The sequence below is a fragment of the Macaca thibetana genome, chromosome 9 (assembly GCF_024542745.1).
Source record: "Macaca thibetana thibetana isolate TM-01 chromosome 9, ASM2454274v1, whole genome shotgun sequence".
Classification (NCBI taxonomy): Eukaryota; Metazoa; Chordata; class Mammalia; order Primates; family Cercopithecidae; genus Macaca; species Macaca thibetana.
Genome location: NC_065586.1, coordinates 26,806,733 through 26,829,663, shown reverse-complemented (window position 1 = coordinate 26,829,663; position 22,931 = coordinate 26,806,733). Strand labels below are relative to the sequence as shown.

The following is a 22,931-nucleotide window of genomic DNA, read 5'->3' as shown; positions in this document are numbered from 1 at the left end:
ATTTACATTGAATTTTTGTATGGCTTCCGGTTTTTTATTAAGAATAGTACTGTGGTTCATCTTAATTCAAGGCTTTGCCTGCATGCTTAATTATTTCCTTAGAATAAATTTCTAGAAATGGAATTGCTGAGTTAAAGGATGACACTCCTTTTTAATGCTTGTTTTTATACTGTCACCTATCTCTACTGAGAATACAGCAGTGTATGAAATTATTTGAAGTAACCTTTGCTAATTTAGGGTACATTTATTAAATCAGTGCTAATCACATCACAGAGTGAATGTTTAAAACCATAGAAGTATTAATAGTTAGCCTCTTCCTCTTTCTAATCACAAGGAGTATTTTAAATTTATAGAAAATTTGAGTAGTATAAATTTGTAGAAAAATCTTCAGATACCAAGATGTAATCCACAGAAATTAATATGATTTACACCAGTTAAGTATAACTAAAACATGACAATACTAGGATAGTCTTAAAGCTATTTTTGAGCTTGAGCTTTCTTTAAAATTTTTATGTTAAAATGCAGCAAACATGTATGTAAAGAAGTTTTGTTGCTTTTTAAATGTAATATGTATATTTATAAAAACATATAAATCAGGCAATTCTGTTTTTTCTAACATGTGAAAATCTTTGATATTATGAAAATTTTCAAACATATGGAAAACCTTGAAAGAACAGTACAATTAACATCCATATCCTATCCACTTAGACTCAACAATTAACATTCTGTCATATTTGCTTTCTGTGTATGTGTGTATTTTTCCTCCTGAACATTTGAAAGAAAACTGTAAACATCACCTACTTGACATCTAAAGACTGTTGTACATCATCTAAGAATAAGGACAGTGTCCTAAATAAACATAATAACCTTATCCCACCAAAGAAAATTAACACTATTTCCTTAATATTATGTACTCTCCAATCTTGTTTAAACGTTTTCACCAAATGTCTCTAGAATATTTTGTTCTTTATGAAAAAGCATCAAATCAAGATTCATTAATTACATTTGGTTGTTTAGTCTTTTAATCTATTTCTACATGAATTTTAATCTTTTTTAGTGATAAATGGGTTTATATTTTTTTACCTCAAGATTCTTCCTGTCATGTCTGTTGTTGATATGTAATATTTATATGATACAGGAACATTAATTTTGGACAAGATTCTGAAGTGAACCATTAGCAGAGACAAGTACGGTTTGCTGTGTTTCAAAATACTGGTTTTTGGTGTGACCTCAGCCTGAAAATTATATAAATGAATAATTATTTGTTTTATAGGTTCATATCGAGGAATTTTTAAAAAATACTTTGAATTATTCTTGTTTTCATTTTCTTTTAGGAATTCTTTTAGTTGGACCCCCAGGGACTGGAAAGACACTGCTTGCCCGAGCTGTGGCAGGAGAAGCTGACGTTCCTTTTTATTATGCTTCTGGATCCGAATTTGATGAGATGTTTGTGGGTGTGGGAGCCAGCCGTATCAGAAATCTTTTTAGTACGTTTTGATGTATCTTTCATACAGTGCTAAATTTTGTTAAGGGAAGTGTGTATCTTACCCTTCTTTGCTAATTACTTTTTTTCTTCCTTTTTTTAATTTCTATTTTTTCGGGCCTCCAGCTTTGCATGCTAATTAGTTTTGATAGCTAAAATAGCCATTGTGGGATCTTGGTTTGGGTAACTTTTACTATATGAATTAGCTAGTAGAAGTGCAAGGATGAGGTTGAAGGCTACCAAAAAAAAAATTTTTTTTTTTTTTTTCATTTTATTCATCAGTTTTATAGTATGGAATTAAGAAGTAATTAGCTTCAAACCTGATTGTATATGGTATTTGTATAGCTAGGAAGAATGAATGCCCAACTGTTTTTATTTTATATCATTTTCTTTGGTATAGTTTTTTCCCCCTGAAGCTACTATTCTTAAATCAGTAAAAAATGACCTCCTTTTGTGTATTTTCTTCCAATGAATATTTTTTGTTGGCTTTTGACAGTTTTATAGGATTTTAATATTTATCTCGTTTTGTTCAAAAGTGTTGACTTCTTTCAGCTTATTTGAATGTTTTTTGTTTTCTTAGGGGAAGCAAAAGCGAATGCTCCTTGTGTTATATTTATTGATGAATTAGATTCTGTTGGTGGGAAGAGAATTGAATCTCCAATGCATCCATATTCAAGGCAGACTATAAATCAACTTCTTGCTGAAATGGATGGGTAATTGAATCTTCTTTTGTCTTAGAATATGGTGATGCCTCCCAGCATTTGATATATGTAGAATTGATCTTATGCAAATTATTTCCGTAAGGCATTTCATATCTAGAGATACGAAAAATGTGATGTGTATAGGAAACAGAGTAGTCCCTCATGCAAGAACACAAGACCAGCTTTTTCTGTCAGTATTGTATTGTTTTCATTACTAATTGGATATTTGAATATCAACTCATCTTATTTAATTGATGGTATTTATATTCTTTTTCATTTATTGTTATACTTATGACAGAAAAACAGTGATTCATGCTGAGACTAGTAGTCTATTTGAAGAAATACACTCATTTCTACAGTTTATGACTAGCTTTGAATGTGGCAGCTTTAAAGCTTACATCAATGTTCATAATATAAAAAGCAAGAGGTGATGTTGCTTTGAAAGAAGTATCTTAAAGATAATATATAAGACATTTTGAAACCACATAGGAAGCCCAGGAGTGAATAACTTGAATTGGTATACTTGAATTTCTTCAAAAATTAACCAGGTACCTAAGCTTTTTATATCAGGTTATCTTTTCCTACATAGACCAGACAATTGTGAAGGTATGTAGTCACAGATGACTGGTGGTTTATTATCAGTCTCTTTTCTTAGCTGTTATTTAATTAATGAAGCCGGGCATGGTGGCTCACGCCTTTAATCCCAGGACTTTTGGAAGCCAGGGTGGGAGAATTGCTTGAGGCCAGGAGTTCAAAACCAGCCTGGTCAATATAGCAAGACCCTATCTCTACTAAAAATAAAAATAGTCGCCGGGCACGGTGACTCAAGCCTATAATCCTAGCACTTGGGAGGCTGAGGCAGGTGGATCACTTGAGGTCAGGAGTTCAAGACCAAACTGGCCAACATGGTGAAACCCCATCTCTACTAAAAATATAAGAATTAGCTGGGCATGGTGGCAGCCGCCTGTAATCCTGGCTACTCAGGAGGCTGAGACATGAGAATTGCTTGAACCTGGGAGATGGAGGTTGCAGTGAGCGCCGTTGCACTCCAGCCTGGGTGACAGTGAGACTCTGTCTCAAAAAAAAAAAAAAAAAAATAGTGGCTTGTACCTAGAAATTGGGTAGAAAAAATATAAAAATAAATAAATTAGGTATGTTGGCATGCACCTGTCATTCCAGCTACTTGAGAGGTTGAGGCAGAAGTTTCACTTCAACCCAGGAGTTTGAGGCAGCAGTGAGCTATGATCATACTGGTGTGTTCCAGCCTAGGCCACAAAGCGAGTGCTAATCTCAAAAAAGGAAAACAAACCAGTTTTGTGTAGAGCATTTCTACATGTGTGCTGTGCTTCAATGTTAGTGAAAATATACTGTTTTTTTTTTTCCTATATAGTTTTAAACCCAATGAAGGAGTTATTATAATAGGAGCCACAAACTTCCCAGAGGCATTAGATAAGTAAGTATTAAAAGAAGATTTTTGTGAAGTACTATTACCTGCTATAAAATTATGCTAAAAGAAGTCAATTGCAAAAGATCACATTGTATGATTGCATTTATATGCAATACCCAGAATAAGCAAATTCACAGAGACAAATTGGGTTAGCAGTTACCAGAGGTTAGGGAGAATAGGAGATGGCTGTCATTGGATATGGGATTTCTTTGCCGGGGATGGGAATATTCTAAAATTAGATTGTGGTGATGGTTGTACAATTCTGAATATATTAAAAGTCACTGAGGTATCCACTGTTATGTGAATTACATCTCAATAAAACTTAAAATTTATTTGTTAGATGTCACAAAAGTTTTATGTAGAAAGGATTTTAAAAATAAATTCACTGTAGTAGTATAGGTTTAAAGTTACTATGAAAAAAAATTGTATTGTAGAAGTTATTCATATTTTCATTTGCTCAGTAGTTTGTCACTGCCTAAGACTCTAGTCTAACATACATTCTGTGCTTAGCAGTTGAGATGGATGTGTGGTTCTTATCCACAATAATAGTTTATTGTAGAATTATTTGTTCCTGGACTGAGTTACTTGCATGCTTTTGTTTCTGAGGGGTAGGCTACCTAGGTACAGACATGTATCTGAATGAACCTTTGTTCTACCCTCTGGTTATTGACACTGTTACTTGAGCCATGTTTTAAAAGGAACTATCTGAATATTTATGTACAAAATTCCATCTGCACTCTGGCTGCCATTGGCTTCCCAGTCATGTCATTAGGGTGTCAGTCCTGCTGACTTTGAGCTTAAATTGTTTATTAATTTATATTTTCCTTTTGCATTCTTCCTGTAGTGCCTTAATACGTCCTGGTCGTTTTGACATGCAAGTTACAGTTCCAAGGCCAGATGTAAAAGGTCGAACAGAAATTTTGAAATGGTATCTCAATAAAATAAAGTTTGATCAATGTAAGTCTAATTCTATCAAAATAAACATTTGTCATTTATGTAAAGTGGTAATATACCACTCACCCTGTTTGTGGTCTTTTCATGATAAATGTATTAATATTAAAAGACCAGTCCATTTTTGTCTTTTTTTTTTTTTCCGTTACTATGTTCACTTAAAAGTCCATTCCTTAGTGTATATCCAGGAGATTATATTGTTTTGAACCCTGATTCTAAAGAAAGGTTTTTTTAGAGTATTCAGACAGATATTTGAGGATATATATATATATATACACACACACACACACACACTTTTTAAGATGAATGTAAAATGCAAAATAATAGAAAAAGCTGCAGAAACAGTAACTCATGATATAGTCAGTATGGGGCCAAAAGAGAAGAAAGCAAATTATAAAACAAAACACATGGAAATTTATTACCCACTTGAGTAATAAATGAAATTATTAAAGCTGCAGTAGTTTCAGAGATAGCTGTATCAATTCATTAAACTATATGTGTTTCCTATAATAAGGGCAACTGTTATGTCCAAAGTTTCCAGATGAAATTCAAGAAGAAAGTGTCTAAACTATAGCTCAGAATAGCTAGCTATTTTCTTTTTTCCCTCAGAATGTAGTTTTTGTTTGTTTGTTTGTTTGTTTGTTTTGAGACAGAGTTTCGCCCTTTTTGCCCAGGCTGGAGTGCAGTGTCACAATCTCGGCTCACTGCTACCTCCACCTCCCGGGTTCAAGTGATTCTCCTGCCTCAGCCTCCTGAGTAGTTGGTATTACAGGTGCATGCCACCATGCCCAGCTAATTTTTGTATTTTTAGTAGAGATGGGGTTTCACCATGTTGGCCAGGCTGGTCTCGAACTCCTGACCTCCAGTGATCTACCTGCCTCAGCCTCCCAAAGTGCTGGGATTAAAGGCGTGAGCCATCACACCCGGCCCGAATGTGAGTTCTGTGTGAAGAGTTTTCTTTTACCTGTTTTCGACTTTTAATGTTGTGTTCTCCTTTTACATTAGCCGTTGATCCAGAAATTATAGCTCGAGGTACTGTTGGCTTTTCTGGAGCAGAGTTGGAGAATCTTGTGAACCAGGCTGCATTAAAAGCAGCTGTTGATGGAAAAGAAATGGTTACCATGAAGGAGCTGGAGTTTTCCAAAGACAAAATTCTAATGGGTAGGTTTCCTTTGTTTTTTTTTTTCTGTCTTTACTTTCCATTGTGTTAGATAATTCATTTGGGGCAAATACCCTATTCAAACAGCTAAAGCCATGGCAATGTTGAATCTAATCTTACTCTAAAACTTCAGTGTCTGGGTTTTCAAGATTTGTAATAAATGATTTTACAAAATTACCAATTTAACAGTCAAATGCCATTAAACAGTAACATTTTCTTGACAGTACTCTTGTCAGTGATACAGAACTGATTTTATAGTGTACCACATTTATTAGTTTTGTCTCTTTCTTAGAAAACCTTTTTTTCTGACTGGAAAGTTTCAAAAAGTGATGGGAACATGAAAATATATACTTGACAACACCACAATTTGGCCTTTTATAAAACAAATATATTCTAGTGGCTTATATAATTGTATAGTTCAACTGTTGGTGGGGAGATGAGGCACATATACATTTCCTCTTATCGGACATTGCTGCTAAAAAGGATAGTTAACTTTATTCTGTGCTTGATTTCGATTTTAAATCTTGGATTGACTTAAAAGCACATTAGTTATGATATTCTTGTTAAATTGGAAGTTTATTTTATAGAAATAGAAATAAGTTTTCCCTTTTGATGTAAGAATTAAGATGATAGTTTTGACAGTTTTGGTTTGTAGATAAATTGTTAAAGTTTGTATGTGTTAGGCCGGGCGCGGTGGCTCAAGCCTTTAATCTCAGCACTTTGGGAGGCCGAGACGGGCGGATCATGAGGTCAGGAGATCGAGACCATCCTGGCTAACACGGTGAAACCCCGTCTCTACTAAAAATACAAGAAAATTAGCCGGGCGAGGTGGCGGGCACCTGTAGTCCCAGCTACTCGGGAGGCTGAGCCAGGAGAATGGCGTGAACCCGGGGGAGCGGAGCTTGCAGTGAGCCGAGATCGCGCCACTGCACTCCAGCCTGGGGCACAGAGCAAGACTCCGCGTTAAAAAAAAAAAAGTTTGTATGTGTTATGGAATGAATTCTGCCCATTTTAAAAAACTTTTACTCTGTAGACTGGGCGTGGCGGTTCACACCTGTAATCCCAGCACTTTGGGAGGCCGAGGCAGGAGGACCACGTGAGCCCAGAATCGTTGGAGTTCAAGATCAGCTGGGCAACATAGCGAGACTCCATCTCTACCAAAAATTTTAAAAATTAGCTGGGTGGGGTAGCACGCGTCTGTGGTCCCATCTACTCGGGAGTCTGAGGTGGGAGAATTGCTAAAAAGTCCAAGAAGTTAAAGCTACATTGAGCTGTGATTATGCCACTGCACTCCAGCCTGGGTTACAGACCCTGTTTAAAAGTTTAAAAAATTGCTATTGCTAAAAAATTATTAAAGCTAGGCACAGTGGCACATGCCTGTAATCCCAGCACTTTGGGAAGCTGAGGTGGGTGGCTTACTTGAGGCTAAGAGTTGGAGTGAGCTATGACAAAAATGACTTTAAGAAGAATGAGTTTTTTGTTTTTTAATATTAATCCAGTATCAGATACATTCATCCCTCAGTATCCACGGAGGGGGTGGGGATTGGTTCCAGGTCCCATGTGGATACCAAAATTCAAGGATGCTCAAGTGTCTTTTATAAAATGGTGTACTATTTGTGTATAACATACATAATTCTCCTGTATACTTGAAATCATCTCTAGATTACTAATACAATGGAAATGCTCTGTAAATAGTTGTTATACTGTATTTTTCATTTGTATTTTTTTTATTGTTCCTCTTCCCCATACTTTTAATCCTTATTTGGTTGAATCTATGGATGCAGAATCTGCTGATAGGAAGGGTGGAGTGTATTTGATTTGCAGACAAGAATGTGTTTTGTTGATTTAAATATACCTTTCTAGTGGAGTATTTACGCAATTAAATTTTTATCTTAGGGCCTGAAAGAAGAAGTGTGGAAATTGATAACAAAAACAAAACCATCACAGCATATCATGAATCTGGTCATGCCATTATTGCATATTACACAAAAGATGCAATGCCTATCAACAAAGCTACAATCATGCCCCGGGGACCAACACTTGGACATGTAAGTTTTTTGTAGCATCTCGCCCTGTCGCCCAGGCTGGAGTGCAATGGCACAGTCTCAGCTCACTGCAACTTCTGTCTTCCGGGTTCAAATGATTCTCTCACCTCAGCCTCCCAAGTAGCTGGGATTACAGGCGCCCACCACCATGCCCAGCTAATTTTTGTGTTTTTAGTAGAGATGGGGTTTCACCATGTTGGCCAGGCTGGTCTTGAACTCCTGACCTCAGGTGATCCAGCCGCCTCAGCCTCCCAAAGTGCTGGGATTACAGGCATGAACCACCATGGCCTGCCTAATTCTTAAATATCTAATTACTGTGCTGTCCCAAAAGGGAAAACATTATGTTTTGCAGCAACTGATTCAGTAGTTTTTCTAAGATTTTTCTCATTTAGTACAAGTTTATCAGATCTTTCAAAATTGTAGACATTTTAAAAATTTCTGTGCACCTGGGGAGAAAACAGTCCTATTGCAGCATTATCCACCTATTGTTGTTGCTTTATAAAGGATTTTTTATTCTCTAATTGCTGGTTTTTCATCAGTCCCCTGATGACCAGCTTTCAGCATGGTATAAGAGAGCTAAATGATAATTCTGGTTTGTATTTTTTTATTTTGCCCAGTCTTATGGTGCTGAAATTCTGGTTTTTAATGTAACGATCTCAGAACTGTATCTGAATTTCTTTTTTTTAAATCTTCATTTTATTTTATATTGATGGGGTCTCACTATGTTGCCCAGGCTAGTCTCAAACTCCTGGACTCAAGTGATCCTCCCACCTCAGCCTCCCAAAGTGCTGAGACTACAGGTATGAGCCACTGCGCCCAGCCTGTATCTGAATTCTTTCCTTACATTTTATATTATTTTATTTATTTATTTATTATTTTATTTTATTTTTGAGATGGAGTTTCATTCTTGTTGCCCAGGCTGGAGTGCAATGGCGTGATCTCAGCTCACCGCAACCTCCATCTCCCAGCTTCAAGCAACTCTCCTGCCTCAGCCTCCCGAGTAGTTGGGATTACAGGCATGCGCCACCATGCCCAGCTAATTTTGTATTTTCAGTAGAGACAGGGTTTCTCCATGTTGGTCAGGCTGGTCTCGAACTCCCAACCTCAGGTGATCCACCCGCCTCAGCCTCCCAAAGTGCTGGGATTCAGGCGTAAGCCTCCACGCCTGGCCTCTTTTTTTACTTTTTATCTGATTGATTTTTAATCGTCTAGGTGTCCCTGTTACCTGAGAATGACAGATGGAATGAAACTAGAGCCCAGCTGCTTGCACAAATGGATGTTAGTATGGGAGGAAGAGTGGCAGAGGAACTTATATTTGGAACTGACCATATTACAACAGGTTAGCGTTAAAGAATGGCTTTAGTTCAAATTGTATGTGGTCTTAAAGATATTTTTTAAAATTGTATGTTTTTATTTTAGGTGCTTCCAGTGATTTTGATAATGCCACTAAAATAGCAAAGCGGATGGTTACCAAATTTGGAATGAGTGAAAAGGTAATAGATTATTTTAATCCTTTTCATGTATCAAATTACATGTCAAGTGTTGATTTGAGAGATGGTTCTGATATATAAATTGGTAATATTCACTTTTGCTCTGTCTCACTCCAAATGGATTTGAGGCTGCTTATTCTGAACATTGTTACTCTCTGAATAAAGAAAATGGAGCCTTCTCCTAGCTGCTCAGAATGAGCTGCCCAGATAGTAGCTATTACTTCATGAGTTTAGGCTGGGCAGTGTGGCTCACACCTATAATCCCAGCACTTTTGGGAGGCTGAAGAGACTGGATTGCTTGAGCCTAGGAGTGAGTTCTGGACCAGCCTGGGCAACATAGCACAACCCCATCTCTTAAAAAAAATACAAAAATTAGCCAGGTGTGGTGGTGTGTGCCTGTAGTCCCAGCTGCTTGGGAGTCTGAGGTGGGAGGATTCCCTGAACCCAGGAGGTCTAGGCTACAGTGAGTCCTGGTTGTGCCACCGCACTCTACCCTGGGTGACAGACCAAGACCCTGTCTCCAAAAAAGTAAAAGATTTAAAATGTTCTCTCTTGCTCATATTTTTACTATTTTGATGTTACTACATATTAGGTACAGTGTATACTATGTAGGTATGGATACACTAATATCCCAGACTTCACTTATACACAGTTCATCCATGGAACCAAAAACCATTTGTACCCCATAAGCTGTTGAAATAAAATATGTCTACATATAAAATTTTATGTATATATATATATATATATAATTCAATTGTACTTTAGCTGCAAAACTGTAAGAGGTAATAGAATGGGAAGAGTATTGTTTATTGAATCTTTGACATGTATTCAACAAATACATTTTTTTTTTTTTTTGATATGGAGTCTCGCTCTGTTGCCCAGGCTGGAGTGCAGTGGCATGATCTCGGCTCACTGCAACCTAAGAAATAAGTTTAGTAGATTTTTTGTTGTTGGTTTTTTGCAGGTTTTATCTTTTTTTTTTTCTTTTTTAAGGGGATGGGTCTTGCTATATTGCCCAGGCTGGACTTGATCTCCTGGGCTCAAGTGAGCTTCCTGCCTCAACCTCCCAAGTAGCTGGGGCTACAGGCACACACCACTGTGCCTAGCTCCATGATTTCAGTTTTGGTTTTTTTTTTGTTTTTGTTTTTGTTTTTGAGACAGCATCTTGCCCTGTCACTCAGGCTGGAGTGCAGTGCTGTGATCTCGGCTGATTGCAATCTCTGTCTCCGAAGCTCAAGTGATCCTCCCACCTCAGCCTCCTGAGTAGCTGGGACTGGGACTATAAGCACACACTGCCACGCCTAGCTAATTTTGTTATTTTTTGTAGAGAGCATTTCACTATGTTACCCAGGCTGGTCTCGAACTCCTGGGCTCAAACGATTCACCTGCCTTGGCCTCCCAAAGTGCCGGGATTACAGGTGTGAGCCACCGCACCCAACCAGGCAGGTTTTTTTTTTTTTTTTTTTTTTTTTTTTTTGAGACGGAGTCTCGCTCTGTAGCCCAGGCTGGAGTGCAGTGGCCGGATCTCAGCTCACTGCAAGCTCCGCCTCCCGGGTTCACGCCATTCTCCGGCCTCAGCCTCCCGCGTAGCTGGGACTACAGGCGCTGCCACCTCGCCCGGCTATTTTTTGTATTTCTTAGTAGAGACGGGGTTTCACCGTGTTAGCCAGGATGGTCTCGATCTCCTGACCTCGTGATCCGCCCATCTCGGCCTCCCAAAGTGCTGGGATTACAGGCTTGAGCCACCGCGCCCGGCCCCAGGCAGGTTTTAAGAGTAAGACTGACCAGCCTGGGCAACATGGCAAAACCCCATCTCTACAAAAAATAGAAAAATTAGCTGAGCGTGGTGGTGGTTCATACCTGTAGTCACAGCTACTTGGGATGAGGTGGGAGGATCACTTGAGCCCAGGGAGGTTGAGGCTGTAGTGAGCTGTGATTGCCTCACTTCACTCCAGCCTGAGCAACAGAGACTGAAAAAAAAAAAAAAAGAGTGACTTGAGCTGAGTGCCAGAGTCTTTAGTGAATAAGGAGTATGTTTGTTAGATGGCACAATGAAGACAGTTGGATAGCTCCATAGTCAAACGGCCTGGACTTCAACAGAATAGGAAGAGTGCATTGTATAAGAGGGTAGGTTAGTAATGGTCTGAAAGAGGTGACTAGAACAAAGAGCTCAGCTCTCTACTTTGAAGTATCTAGGGTAAACGTGAACACATAGCTTGAGAGGGCTTAAGGAATGTAGTCTCCACAGGAGGGACCATGGCTTTGATTATTTCAAGGAGGTGGAGGGAATGCTTTAGAGTACTTAAGGATACAGAAAGTTTGTATGATGGAAAGGTTTAGAGAGTGTTATAGAAGAGGTGGTCTCTGCCTTCTCAGGTGTTTATTCTCTTTTCCTTACTATTTATGTTATAATGCACAAATTATCTCTACAGTAGAATCATGATTCTACATGATTTTATAAATATAAACAGATTTCATATTTTTTAGGGTACATAAAGTTTTTCTTTTCCTATTGACTGGTTTTTGCATCCCTACATTTACTGCTACTTACGTATCTCCTTTTCTATTTAGGACTCATATGAACGAGCAAAACATATCTTGAAAACTCATGCAAAGGAGCATAAGAATCTTGCAGAAGCTTTATTGACCTATGAGACTTTGGATGCCAAAGAGATTCAAATTGTTCTTGAGGGGAAGAAGTTGGAAGTGAGATGATAACTCTCTTGATATGGATGCTTGCTGGTTTTATTGCAAGAATATAAGTAGCATTGCAGTAGTCTACTTTTGCAACACTTTCCCCTCATTCTTGACGTGGTGTAATTGAAGGGTGTGAAATGCTTTGTCAATCATTTGTCACATTTATCCAGTTTTGGTTATTCTCATTATGACACCTAATGCAAATTAGCATCCCATGGCAAATATATTTTGAAAAAATAAAGAACTATCAGGATTTAAAACAGCTCGTTTGAGGAATGTCAATGAGTTATTAAGTTGAAAGTAACTAATGATTTTATGTTTGGTTACTCTACTAGATGTGATAAAAATTGTGCCTTTAGCCTTCTATATACATCAGTGGAAACTTAAGATGCAGTAATTATGTTCCAGATTGACCATGAATAAAATGTTTTTTAATCTAAATGTAGAGAAGTTGGGATCAAAAGCAGTCTTGGAAACACAGAGCCGGGCATGTAGCCTTTTGGCGTGGTGCAGTGGCTCACACCTGTGTAATCCCAGCACTTTGGGAGGCTGAGGTGGGTGAATCACTTCAGGCCAGGAGTTCGAGACCAGCCTGGCCAACGTGGTGAAACACTGTCTCTACCAGAATACAAAAAAAAAAAAGGCTGGGCGCAGTTGCTCATGCCTGTAATCCCAGCACTTTCGGAGGCCAAGGCGGGCAAATCACCTGAGGTCGAGAGTTTGAGACCAGCCTGGCCAACATGGTGAAACCCCATCTCTACTAAAAAAATGCAAAAATTAGCTGGGCACGGTGGCAGGTGCTTATAATCCCGGCTACTTTGGGGGCTGAGGCAGGAGAATTGCTTGAGCCTGGGAGGTGGAGGTTGCAGTGAGCCGAGATTGTGCCACTGCACTCCAGCCTGGGCAACAGAGGAAGACTCTGTCTCAAAAAAAAAAAAAAAATTTAAATAACTTTAAATATTAAAAAAGTAGCCAGGTGTGGTGGTGCATGCCTGGAATCCCAGCTACTTGAGAGGCTGAGGCACGAGATTGCTTGAACCCAGGAGGTGGAGGTTGCAGTGAGCCAAGATCACAAGAGCCACTGCACTCCAGCCTGGGTGACAGAGTGAGACTCCCTCTCAAAAAATAAATAAATAGATAAATGATTATAACCTTTTAGAAATGCAGTGTACATTTTCATGTTCCTTTTTTAAGCATTACTGTCACTCTCCCTAATGAAATGTACTTCAGAGAAGCAGTATTTTGTTAAATAAATACATAACAAACCTCATTCTGAATAATGTCCCTCATTTTGACTATAATTATGCTTGGTTTCAAAAGCAAAATTAAATCTCAGTCCCCTCTGAAGCGAACTTTGTGTTATACCCTGTGCCCTGCGTCAGAAATGCCAAGTCGTGTTTACTTTTCATCCAGATTTTGTGAATATGAACATGTTGTTACAGGATTTACAGATGAATATTTAACTCAATAGAAAAATTATTTTAGAGCACATTGTATTGGTATTACAACCAGATTATATTCTTGACGATGACTTTATTAAAATTACCTACAATTTCCTAATAACTTAAGCTGCATATGGTCTTCATTGAAAAAAGATGGATATTGTTTCAGGAAGCTTGTTACATTATATTCTTGACCTTTTGGTTGATGATCTATGTAATTTCAAACTGACAGAAATGTTGTCAGCATAATACATGGATCTCTCATATACGCTGCATCCAGATTTACCAATTGTTTTCATTTTGCCCGTTTTTTATTGCCCCAAACCTGTTCTGTCTCCCTCTCTGTATGTACATACATACACGTATAAAATATTGTTAAAGTCTTATCTGTCTTAAATTTTTTTACATATTTGTTGAGGTATAATTTACATATGATAAAATTCATTGTAAATGTACAGTTGAAAGATGTGTGTGTAATCACCACCACAATCAGGTTTTAGAACATTTCCATCACCCAAAAACATTGTCATACAAGTGTGTGGGTTAATTTTTTAAGAAACTTATGAATCATTTTCAAAGTGACTATAGTTTTATGTTCTAACTAGCAATGTAGGAGGGTTATAGTTTCTCCACATCTTTTTCACTGCTTATAGTCTGCCTTTATTATTATGGCCATTCTAGTGGACCACTCACATCCAAATTAATCTCATCCAAGTTAGATCATTTCTCTAGTGACATAAGATGCTGAGCATCTTCTGTGCTTATTGGCCATTTGTATATCTTCTTTGGAGAAGTGTTTATTCAGATCTTTTACTTCCTCCTTTTAATTGGGTTGCCTTGTTTTTATGAGTTATAAAAGATGTTCTGAATGCAAGTCCTTTATCAGATGGATCTTGCTTTTTTATCCTGTTTCACAATCTCTGCCATTTTGGTGGAGTGTTCAATTCATTTATACTTAATATTATTGATACATTTGAATTTATACCTGTCTTTTGGTATTTTTTTCCTCATAATTAAAGAGATCCCTCTGTTCCTCCTTTTCTACCTTCTTTTGCTTTAAATAATTGGAACTACTGGCTGGGAGCAGTGACTCACCTGTAATCCCAGCAGTTTAGGAGGCTGAGGTGGGCAGACCACTTGAGGCCAGGAGTTTGAGACAAGCCTGGCCAACATGATGAAACACCGTCTCTACCAAAAATACAAAAATTAGTTGTGCATGGTGGTGCATGCCTGTAATTCCAGCTATTTGAGTAGCTGAGGCAGGAGAATCACTTGAACTTGGGAGGCAGAGGTTGCAGTGAGCTGGGATCATGCCAGTATACTCCAGCCTGGGTGACAGAGCAAGACACTGTCTCCAATAATAGTAATAATAATAATCATGGTTGGAACTACTGCTTTATACGATCTTAATGTCCTCAATCTTTATCTGGGAATGTCTGGTCTTGCCTTGATTCTCTTCTTTTTTTAAGGATAGTTTGCTGGATATAGAATTTGTGCCTGACAATTTTTTCTTTGACTCTCTTTTAATGTCATCCCAGTGCACCCTGATTTCCATTACTTTTGGTGTTAAGTCAGCTGTTAATTATTGTTGGTCTCCTTTGTGTAATTGTTTTCCTCACTGCTTTTGGGCTTTTTTCTCTGGGCCTTGTCTTTTAAACAGTTTGACTAAGATGTTTTTAGGTGTGGATCTCATAGTGTTTATCCTACGTGGGTTTGTTGTTGGTGGTTTTTGTTTGTTTTAGCTTCTTGGATATATAATGTTTTTTATAAAATTTGAGAGATTTTTGGACATTATTTCTTCGTTACATTTTTCTGCCCTTTGCTCTTTCTTCTGTGGTTCGCCTTATGCAATTGTTGGTACATTTCCTATTACCCTGGTCTCAGGCTCTGTTAATTTTTTTCAGTCTTTTTCTGCCTCTATTTGTCAGGTTGCGTAATGTTGATTTTTCTTCAAGCTCACCGATGCATCTGCCATCTCAAATCTACTTGCATTTTTTTGTTTCGTAAGTTGAATTTTTCAGCTCCCAGGTTTCCATTTGGTTCTTTCATAACTTTGTACCTCTTTATCGAGATTCTTTGTTCATTGAGTATGTTTTCTTTAACATGATAAACAGATTTCCATTTATTTTTGAACATGTTTAAAAATAGTCTTTGCTAAATCCAATACCTAAGGATATTCGGGCAGTTTCTCTTGAATACTTTCTTCCTTAGTGACTTATTTTGTAACCACAGTCCCGATAAAGCAATTTATTATTAAGAGTGAACCTAAAGAAGACTTAAACGTTTCATAGCTATTCACTCAAAACTATCAGAATGCCAGAATTTCACCTATTATCTATATCATTATTACTTTTAGTAATTGATACATATTTTATTGCTAGATACTCTCTAGTATTTGTTCATATTCATTTTAAAGGCAATTCTGCATTGTTTCAAGCCAGCTAGTTATAAGCATATTTCTTAATATAAGTGTGTAATATTTTAATAAAACGTGGTAGAATATAGATCTTTGGATTGGAAACATAACAGTACTGGATGTGAAGATTTGCAGAGCTTTTTTTTTTTTTTTTTTTTTTGAGATGAAGTCTTGCTCTGTCGCCCAGGCTGGAGTGCATTGGCATGATCTCGACTCACTGTAACCTTCTTCCAGGTTCAAGCAATTCTCATGCCTCAGCCTCCCAAACAGCTGGGATTCCAGGCACCCGCCACCATGCCTGGCTAATTTTTTTGTATTTTTAGTAGAGATGGGGTTTCACCATGTTTGCCAGGTTGGTCTTGAACTCCTGACCTCAGGTGATCTGTCTGCCTCAGCCTCCCAAAGTGCTGGGATTACAGGCATGAGCCACTGCACCTGGCCAGAGTTGGTATCTTTGAAGTGAGGATTTTACTTATATGCAAATTCTTTTCTGTCAGAGGTGAATCCCTGTTTTAGTCAGGAATATGATATTTATTCCTCTTTCACAACAGGAACGTCATATATATGAGTGCCGTGTGGTGTTCTGAACTATTTCAGTCTTGAATTAGCATGGTAATACATAATGTAGCTAATCTGCTATGAATTTGAGAATGCATTTTATGACAAATTTACAAAGCTGTCAGGGAGGATGGAAAGGTGCTTATTTCTCATATAAAACTGTCTTCAGAGAGCTCGATGTGAATCTTCTGCACACCTGCTTCCTCCTGGAAGCAGGTATGTAACTCATCCCCAGGAAATCAAGCCTGACAAATTCTGATGAGCTGCTTGGCTACTGTGTTGAGACCGGTCTGCTCTCTTAGCATTTGTTTTGGCAAAGAATGTTTGAATGTTTACAGAGGACAGATGTTGGTCAAGTATGAGAGCTGTTGGTGGGAGGGAGAATCCATTTGGGATCCCATATGAAAAGGCCTGTTAAGGGTGCGAGCAGGCCTTAGAAGAGGGTAATCCAAAGTGAATCTGTGGATTCCTTAGGAGCTAAGAGGAAAGGCCAGAGTGGAGTGCATTCATTCAGGTCAAGGCAATTGCAGGTGAAAACAGCTGTGGGAACAGAAGTGTCCCTGTGAGAGTCAGCGTTCAAGGAAAGGCCACATCAAATACTCAAAATCATCTCACAACAGTATCAGCCAGATAAGAACCACCCTCTGCAGTTTTTGTTTTGTTTTGAGATGGAGTCTCACTCTTTCGTCCAGGCTGAAGTGCTGTGATGCGATCTCAGCTCACTGCAACCTCTGCCTCCCAAGTAACTGAGATTACAGGTGCACACCACCATGCCTGGCTAATTTTTTTGTATTTTTAGTAGAGATGGGGTTTCACCATGTTGACCAGGCTGGTCTCAAACTCCTGACCTCAAGTGGTCTACCCACCTTGGCCTCCCGAAGTGCTGGGATTACAGCAGAAGCCTGTAGAGGAGTCCTGTGCCGGACAGAAATGGCTTGGCTTTGTATCCTCTTTGTGCTCAGTCATTGGCTGGAAGCAGCCTGACAGAAGCAAGGTCCTGGTGAAAGCACCAGCTGGAGGCTACAGTTCAACTGTGCACTCCACAATAGGGTCTCCCGAAGACAGATCTGAACAGTGCAACTCCACGGCCTTTGTATCAATCTGGGTCCAATGACAGTGTAGAAACCACACAGCAATTTAGTTTAATATAAAGAATTACTAAGCTGTGAGATGAGAATAATTATAAAGATGGAAAGAGAAGTCTAAAGGGTACCTTAGGGCTGAAGGAGAGTACTCAAGAAGGGGTTAATTTGGGAGGGGGGTTCAAACATTGGTGAACGAGATGGGATTGCAGCCTGCTAGGTGGCAGAGAAGTTTGACTCTATTTGCATGTCTGACTTTCCCTTGCATCTGACTACCCACCTCATTTAATCTGCATCCCAGCAGGTTGTTTCTGCTTGCCTAGAGACCGAGGGGTGGCCCTGGCCTAGGTTCTGGTGTGCTGCTGGGTTGCGTCTTCGTGTTCCTTCTACACCAATGCCAGTAGTGGGTGCTCTGCCCAGGCTGTGCCTTCCCAGAGCATGCAGTGCGTTGACTACCCTGAGCTCTGGCCCCAGCCAGTAACCCTTTTAACATGGACACCATTGGTCTTTGTGAGCAGGCTTGTAACAACTTCCTACCCCAAGCCTTGTACTGCTGTGTGGGGAAGTGGGCTTCCTGTCTCCTCACAACCATCTATGCACCTATCAGATTGGGCCCCTGATACTCCAGAAGGGTGTTTTATGTTTGCTCGATGACTGTGGACAACTCCCGCCTTGGCAACCACACCTTCTCCAAGGACATCTGAATCCCCAGCCTTGTGAAGCCATTTAAGTTGTTCATACTTTCGGTATAATCTCACTCTAAGGGATTCTTTAGATTTTTCTTTTCACTTTTATACTACTGTTACAGTTAATAGTTCTTTTTTGGGGGAAGGGGTTTTTTTTTGGTTTTTTTTTAGATGGAGTCTCACTCTGTCGCCAGACTGGAGTACAATGGCGCAATCTTGGCTCACTGCAACCGCTTACTCCCTGGTTCAAGCAATTCTCCTGCCTCAGCCTCCCAAGTAGCTGGGATTATAGGCACGAACCACCACACCCAGCTAATTTTTGTATTTGTAGTAGAGATGGGATTTCACCGTGTTGGCCAGGCTGGTCTCGAACTGACCTCGTGATCCACCCACCTCGGCCTCCCAAAGTGCTGGGATTACAGGCGTGAGCCACAGCACCCAGCCTGAGATAGGTCTTGCTATATTCCCCAGGCTGGTCTCAAACTCCTATGATCAAATGATCCTCCTGCCTTAACCTCCCAAGAAGCTGGAACTACAGGTATGTGCCACCGAGCCTGGCTAATTTTTTTTTTTTTTTTTTTTTTTTTTTTTTTTTTTGAGATGGAGTCTTGCTATTTTCCCAGGCTGGAGTGCAGAGGTGCGATCTCAGCTCCCTGCAGCCTCTGCCTCCTGGGTTCAAATGATCCTCCCACCTCAGCCTCCTGAGTAGCTGGAATTACAGGCATGCACCACCATGCCTGGCTAATTTTTTTTTGTATTTTTAGTAGAGACAGGGTTTCATCATGTTGGCCAGGCTGCTGTTGAACTCCTAACTTCAAGTGATCTGCCCACCTCAGCCTCCCGAAGTGCTGGGATTACAGGCATGAGCCACCATGTCTGGACATGGCTGTTTTTTTTTTTTTTTTTTTTTTTTTTTTTGAGACAGAGTCTTGCTCTGTCACTCAGGCTGGAGTGCAGTGGTACAATTTTGGCTCACTGCAACCTCCACCTCTCGGGTTCAAGTGATTCTCCTGCCTCAGCCACTGAATAGCTGGGATTATAGGTGCCTGCCACCACACCTGGCTAAATTTTATATTTTTAGTGGAGATGGGGTTTCACCATGTCGGCCAAGCTGCTCTCTGACCCCAAGTGAGCCACCCACCTCCGTCTCCCAAGGTATGTAATCCCTGCTGGGATTACAGGTGTGAGACACGGTGTCCAGCACTGGCCATGGGTAATTTAAAAAAACTTTTTGGAGACATGTTCTGGCTATATTGCCTAGGCTGGTTGTTGGGAACAAGCCCCCCAAAATCTGGCCATAAACTGGCCCCAAAAGGGGCCATAAAAAAATCTCTGCAGCACTGTAACATGTTCATGATGGCCATAACGCCAACGCCGGAAGTTTGTGGGTTTACCGGAATGCAAGGCGGAAAACTGCTTAAAGGCATTCTTAAGCCACAAACAATAGCATGAACGATCTGTGCCTTAAGGACATGCTCCTGCTGCAGTTAACTAGCCCATTCCTTTGTTTCCCATAAGGGATACTTTTAGTTAATTTAGTATCTATAGAAACAATGCTAATGACTGGCCTGCTGTTAATAAATAGGTGGGTAAATCTCTGTCCTCTGTTCGGGGCTCTCAGCTCTGAAGGCTGTGAGGCCCCTGATTTCCCACTTCACACCTTTATATTTCTGTGTGTGTGTCTTTAATTCCTCTAGCGCCGCTGGGTTAGGGTCTCCCCGACCGAGCTGGTCTTGGCGCTGGTCTTAAACCCCTGACTTCAAGCAATCTTCATGCCTTAGCCTCCCAAGTAATTGGGATTACAGGCACAAGCTAACATGCAAAACTTCTATAGTAAATAATAATTTGTATTAAAATTTTCTTGTTCAGGTTACTAGGTGGTTTCTCTCCTGATTGAAACCTGGCTGACACATTATTTCTTTCTAGGATGTACTTTTTTCCCCCATCTTCCCCCCTCTGACAAACTCCTGTTTATTCTAAGTTTCGGCTTTTAAAATTTAATTTAATTTAATTTTAGAGACAAGGTATTGCTATGTTGCCCTGGGTGATCTCGAACTCTTGAGCTCAAGTGATCCGCCAGCCTCAGCCTTTCAAAGTGCTGGGATTACAGGCCTGCACCACCATGCCCAGCCCTAAATCTCAGCTTTGACATCACTTCTGCATGTGCCTCTCTCCCTGACCTACCACCCTTCTCTTGACATGATGCTGTAGGCCCTCTGTGCTCCCCCTTAATGTGGCACTAAACATGAAATTTGCCTCCCTCCCTGAACTGAAGAATGACACATCTGTTGTTTCCTCACTGACTCTCACAATACCTAGAATAAAGAAGGTTCCCGGCCGGGCGCGGTGGCTCAAGCCTGTAATCCCAGCACTTTGGGAGGCCGAGGCGGGCGGATCACAAGGTCAGGAGATCGAGACCATCCTGGCTAACACGGTGAAACCCCGTCTCTACTAAAAACACAAAAAACTAGCCGGGCGAGATGGCGGGCGCCTGTAGTCCCAGCTACTCGGGAGGCTGAGCCAGGAGAATGGCGTGAACCCGGGAGGCGGAGCTTGCAGTGAGCTGAGATCGCGCCACTGCACTCCAGCCTGGGGGACAGAGCAAGACTCCGTCTCAAAAAAAAAAAAAAAAAAAAAAAAGAAGGTTCCCAGAACATGTTTCTGTTTAGTGTTGTGGCCTCCTTACTGTGATCATCCCAGGTCTTGGATCTCCAGGAGATACAGGCAGATGGGCCTCAATACCCTTGAGCCCTTATGTTCTAATCATGGTTTAATTATAGTCTCATTATTCCTCAACAGATACAGCAGAATGCATGGGAAGACACATTTCAAAGAATGAACCAGTTTTGGAAAAGGGTTTGATGAATTTCTTGGTAACTCTTAAAAGGAGAAAACGTGTGACAGCCTTGAACTGGAATTAAAGAGCTTTATCTGGCCGGGCACGGTGGCTCATGCCTGTAATCCCAGCACTTTGGGAGGCCAAGGCGGGCGGATCACGAGGTCAGGAAATTGAGACCATCCTGGTTAACAAGGTGAAACCCCGTCTCTACTAAACAAAATACAAAAATTAGCTGGGGGTGGTGGCGGGCGCCTGTAGTCCCAGCTACTCTGGACTTTTTGGGGATCCAGCATTTGGCTGACGAATTCAACACCTTAGAGCTGGCCTAACATAGTCCTTGAGTATCTCTGGTCTATACAAAAACACTATAGTCAACCAAATCTCTACAACTTACCTGGAGGGTGGTGTGTGATTCCTATATCTGTCCAGACTGGTAATGTCTTTGGCTCTCATTTCAGGATGCATTAGGAAACGTCAGAGTCTTCTGTTCAGAGTCAGTCTTCTCCACATTTGAGTATTTTTTGTTTGTTTGTTTTTGTTTTTTGAGATGGAGTCTTGGTCTGTTACCCAGGCTACAGTGCAGTGGTGCGATCTCTGCTCACTGCCACCTCTGCCTCCCAGGTTCAAGCGTTTCTCCTGCCTCAGCCTCCCGAGCAGCTGGGACTACAGGCATGCGCCACCACGCCCAGCTAATTTTTGTATTTTTAGTACAGACGGGGTTTCACCACGTTGGCCAGGCTGGTCTCAAACTCCTGACCTTAGGTAATCCACCTGCCTCGGCCTCCCAAAGTGCTGGGACTTGACTAGCTTCATAGATCACCCTGGGGAATGTCGAGGAGACAACATAACTTTCTAGCTGGGCTAGTATAGGAGGAAAATTCTTGGTGATGATAGTGGAAACCACTCTCCCACATCAAAACCATTTGATCTAGCTAAGCTGGAGAGGCCTGAGAAGTGTTGTTTTGTTTTTGCTCATTTCTCTCTTGCCAATAAAGACTCCTGTTCTGGGGCCAGCCATCTCCTCCACAGGGACCCTATAGCTGTCCAGAGCTATGGAGGTGCATTCCAGCAGCAATTTCTGCTGAGACTCCAGACGCTTGGCATCTGCGTTGCTAATTCCAATTTGTTGTCAAATTATTCAATCTAGGCTGGGCGCGGTGGCTCACACCTGTAATCCCAGCACTTTGGGAGGCTGAGATGGGAGCATCATTTGAGCCCTGGAGTCGGAGACCAGCCTGGGCAACATGACGAGACCCTGTCTCTACAAAAAATGCAAAAATAGCCGGGCGTGGTAGCGTGCGTCTGTAGTCTCAGCTACTCACACGGGAGACTGAGGTGGGAGGATTGTTGAGCCCAGGAGGTGGAGGCTGCAGTAAGCCGTGATTGCACCACTGCACTACAGTCTGGGCGACAGAGCGAGATTCTGTTGGGGGGGAAAAAAGAGAGATGTAACCTTGGAAAATTAAAAACAAAAAATAGAACGTAAGACGGGGCCAAAGGCAAAGGGGTGGGGGAAGAAGGCATGCAGAAATGCGTTTTCATTTCTTCTGAGAATGTGCATTGGTTTCTCCTCGTAAGTTTGCACTTAACACATATTGCCACGATCTCCGAAATCCTGTGCCCTCTGTTGTTGCATCTGTTAAGTTCTCATGGAGACCAGCTGGAACCCAAAGGGACGTGGAAGGGGAATAAACTGAGAGATACGGAGATTGAGAGTTTCTTAGGAGAGTTTTCTCGGATAAGAGGCCTTCAGCATCTTAAAACTCCACGCTACTCCAGTCCCAGTCATGCGCAAAGGCTGCTTCCCCATAGGCGCGAGGGTTCTTTTCGCAAACCTCCTGAACATTCAGCCAAACTCCCACCGACATTTGTTTGAATGGAACAATGTTTGAATTGACAGCAACGCAGGGCTGCTCCCAAACAGCCTCCGAGATT

At 40.6% G+C, this 22,931-nt stretch overlaps 2 protein-coding genes and 1 long non-coding RNA gene across 3 annotated transcripts in view; 2 read left to right on the top strand and 1 right to left on the bottom strand.

Annotated features, from left to right (window-relative positions):
- Positions 1-9,439, top strand: part of YME1L1 (YME1 like 1 ATPase) — a 41,760-nt gene extending 32,321 nt beyond the window's left edge. Inside the window, exons 10-17 of the mRNA XM_050804507.1 lie at positions 1,335-1,487; positions 2,064-2,196; positions 3,575-3,637; positions 4,476-4,588; positions 5,588-5,743; positions 7,638-7,789; positions 8,999-9,125; positions 9,206-9,439. Of these exons, the coding sequence (XP_050660464.1) occupies positions 1,335-1,487; positions 2,064-2,196; positions 3,575-3,637; positions 4,476-4,588; positions 5,588-5,743; positions 7,638-7,789; positions 8,999-9,125; positions 9,206-9,357 (1,049 nt within the window). The 3' untranslated portion in view covers positions 9,358-9,439. The remainder of the gene's footprint in view (positions 1-1,334; positions 1,488-2,063; positions 2,197-3,574; positions 3,638-4,475; positions 4,589-5,587; positions 5,744-7,637; positions 7,790-8,998; positions 9,126-9,205) is intronic.
- The window catches only part of RAB18 (RAB18, member RAS oncogene family), a 539,744-nt gene that overhangs the window by 358,535 nt on the left and 158,278 nt on the right, over positions 1-22,931 (bottom strand). The window lies entirely within an intron of this gene.
- On the top strand, positions 9,863-13,536 carry LOC126962895 (uncharacterized). Its single transcript, XR_007728850.1, has 2 exons — positions 9,863-10,722; positions 11,042-13,536. It is a non-coding gene; the product is annotated as an uncharacterized LOC126962895 (long non-coding RNA).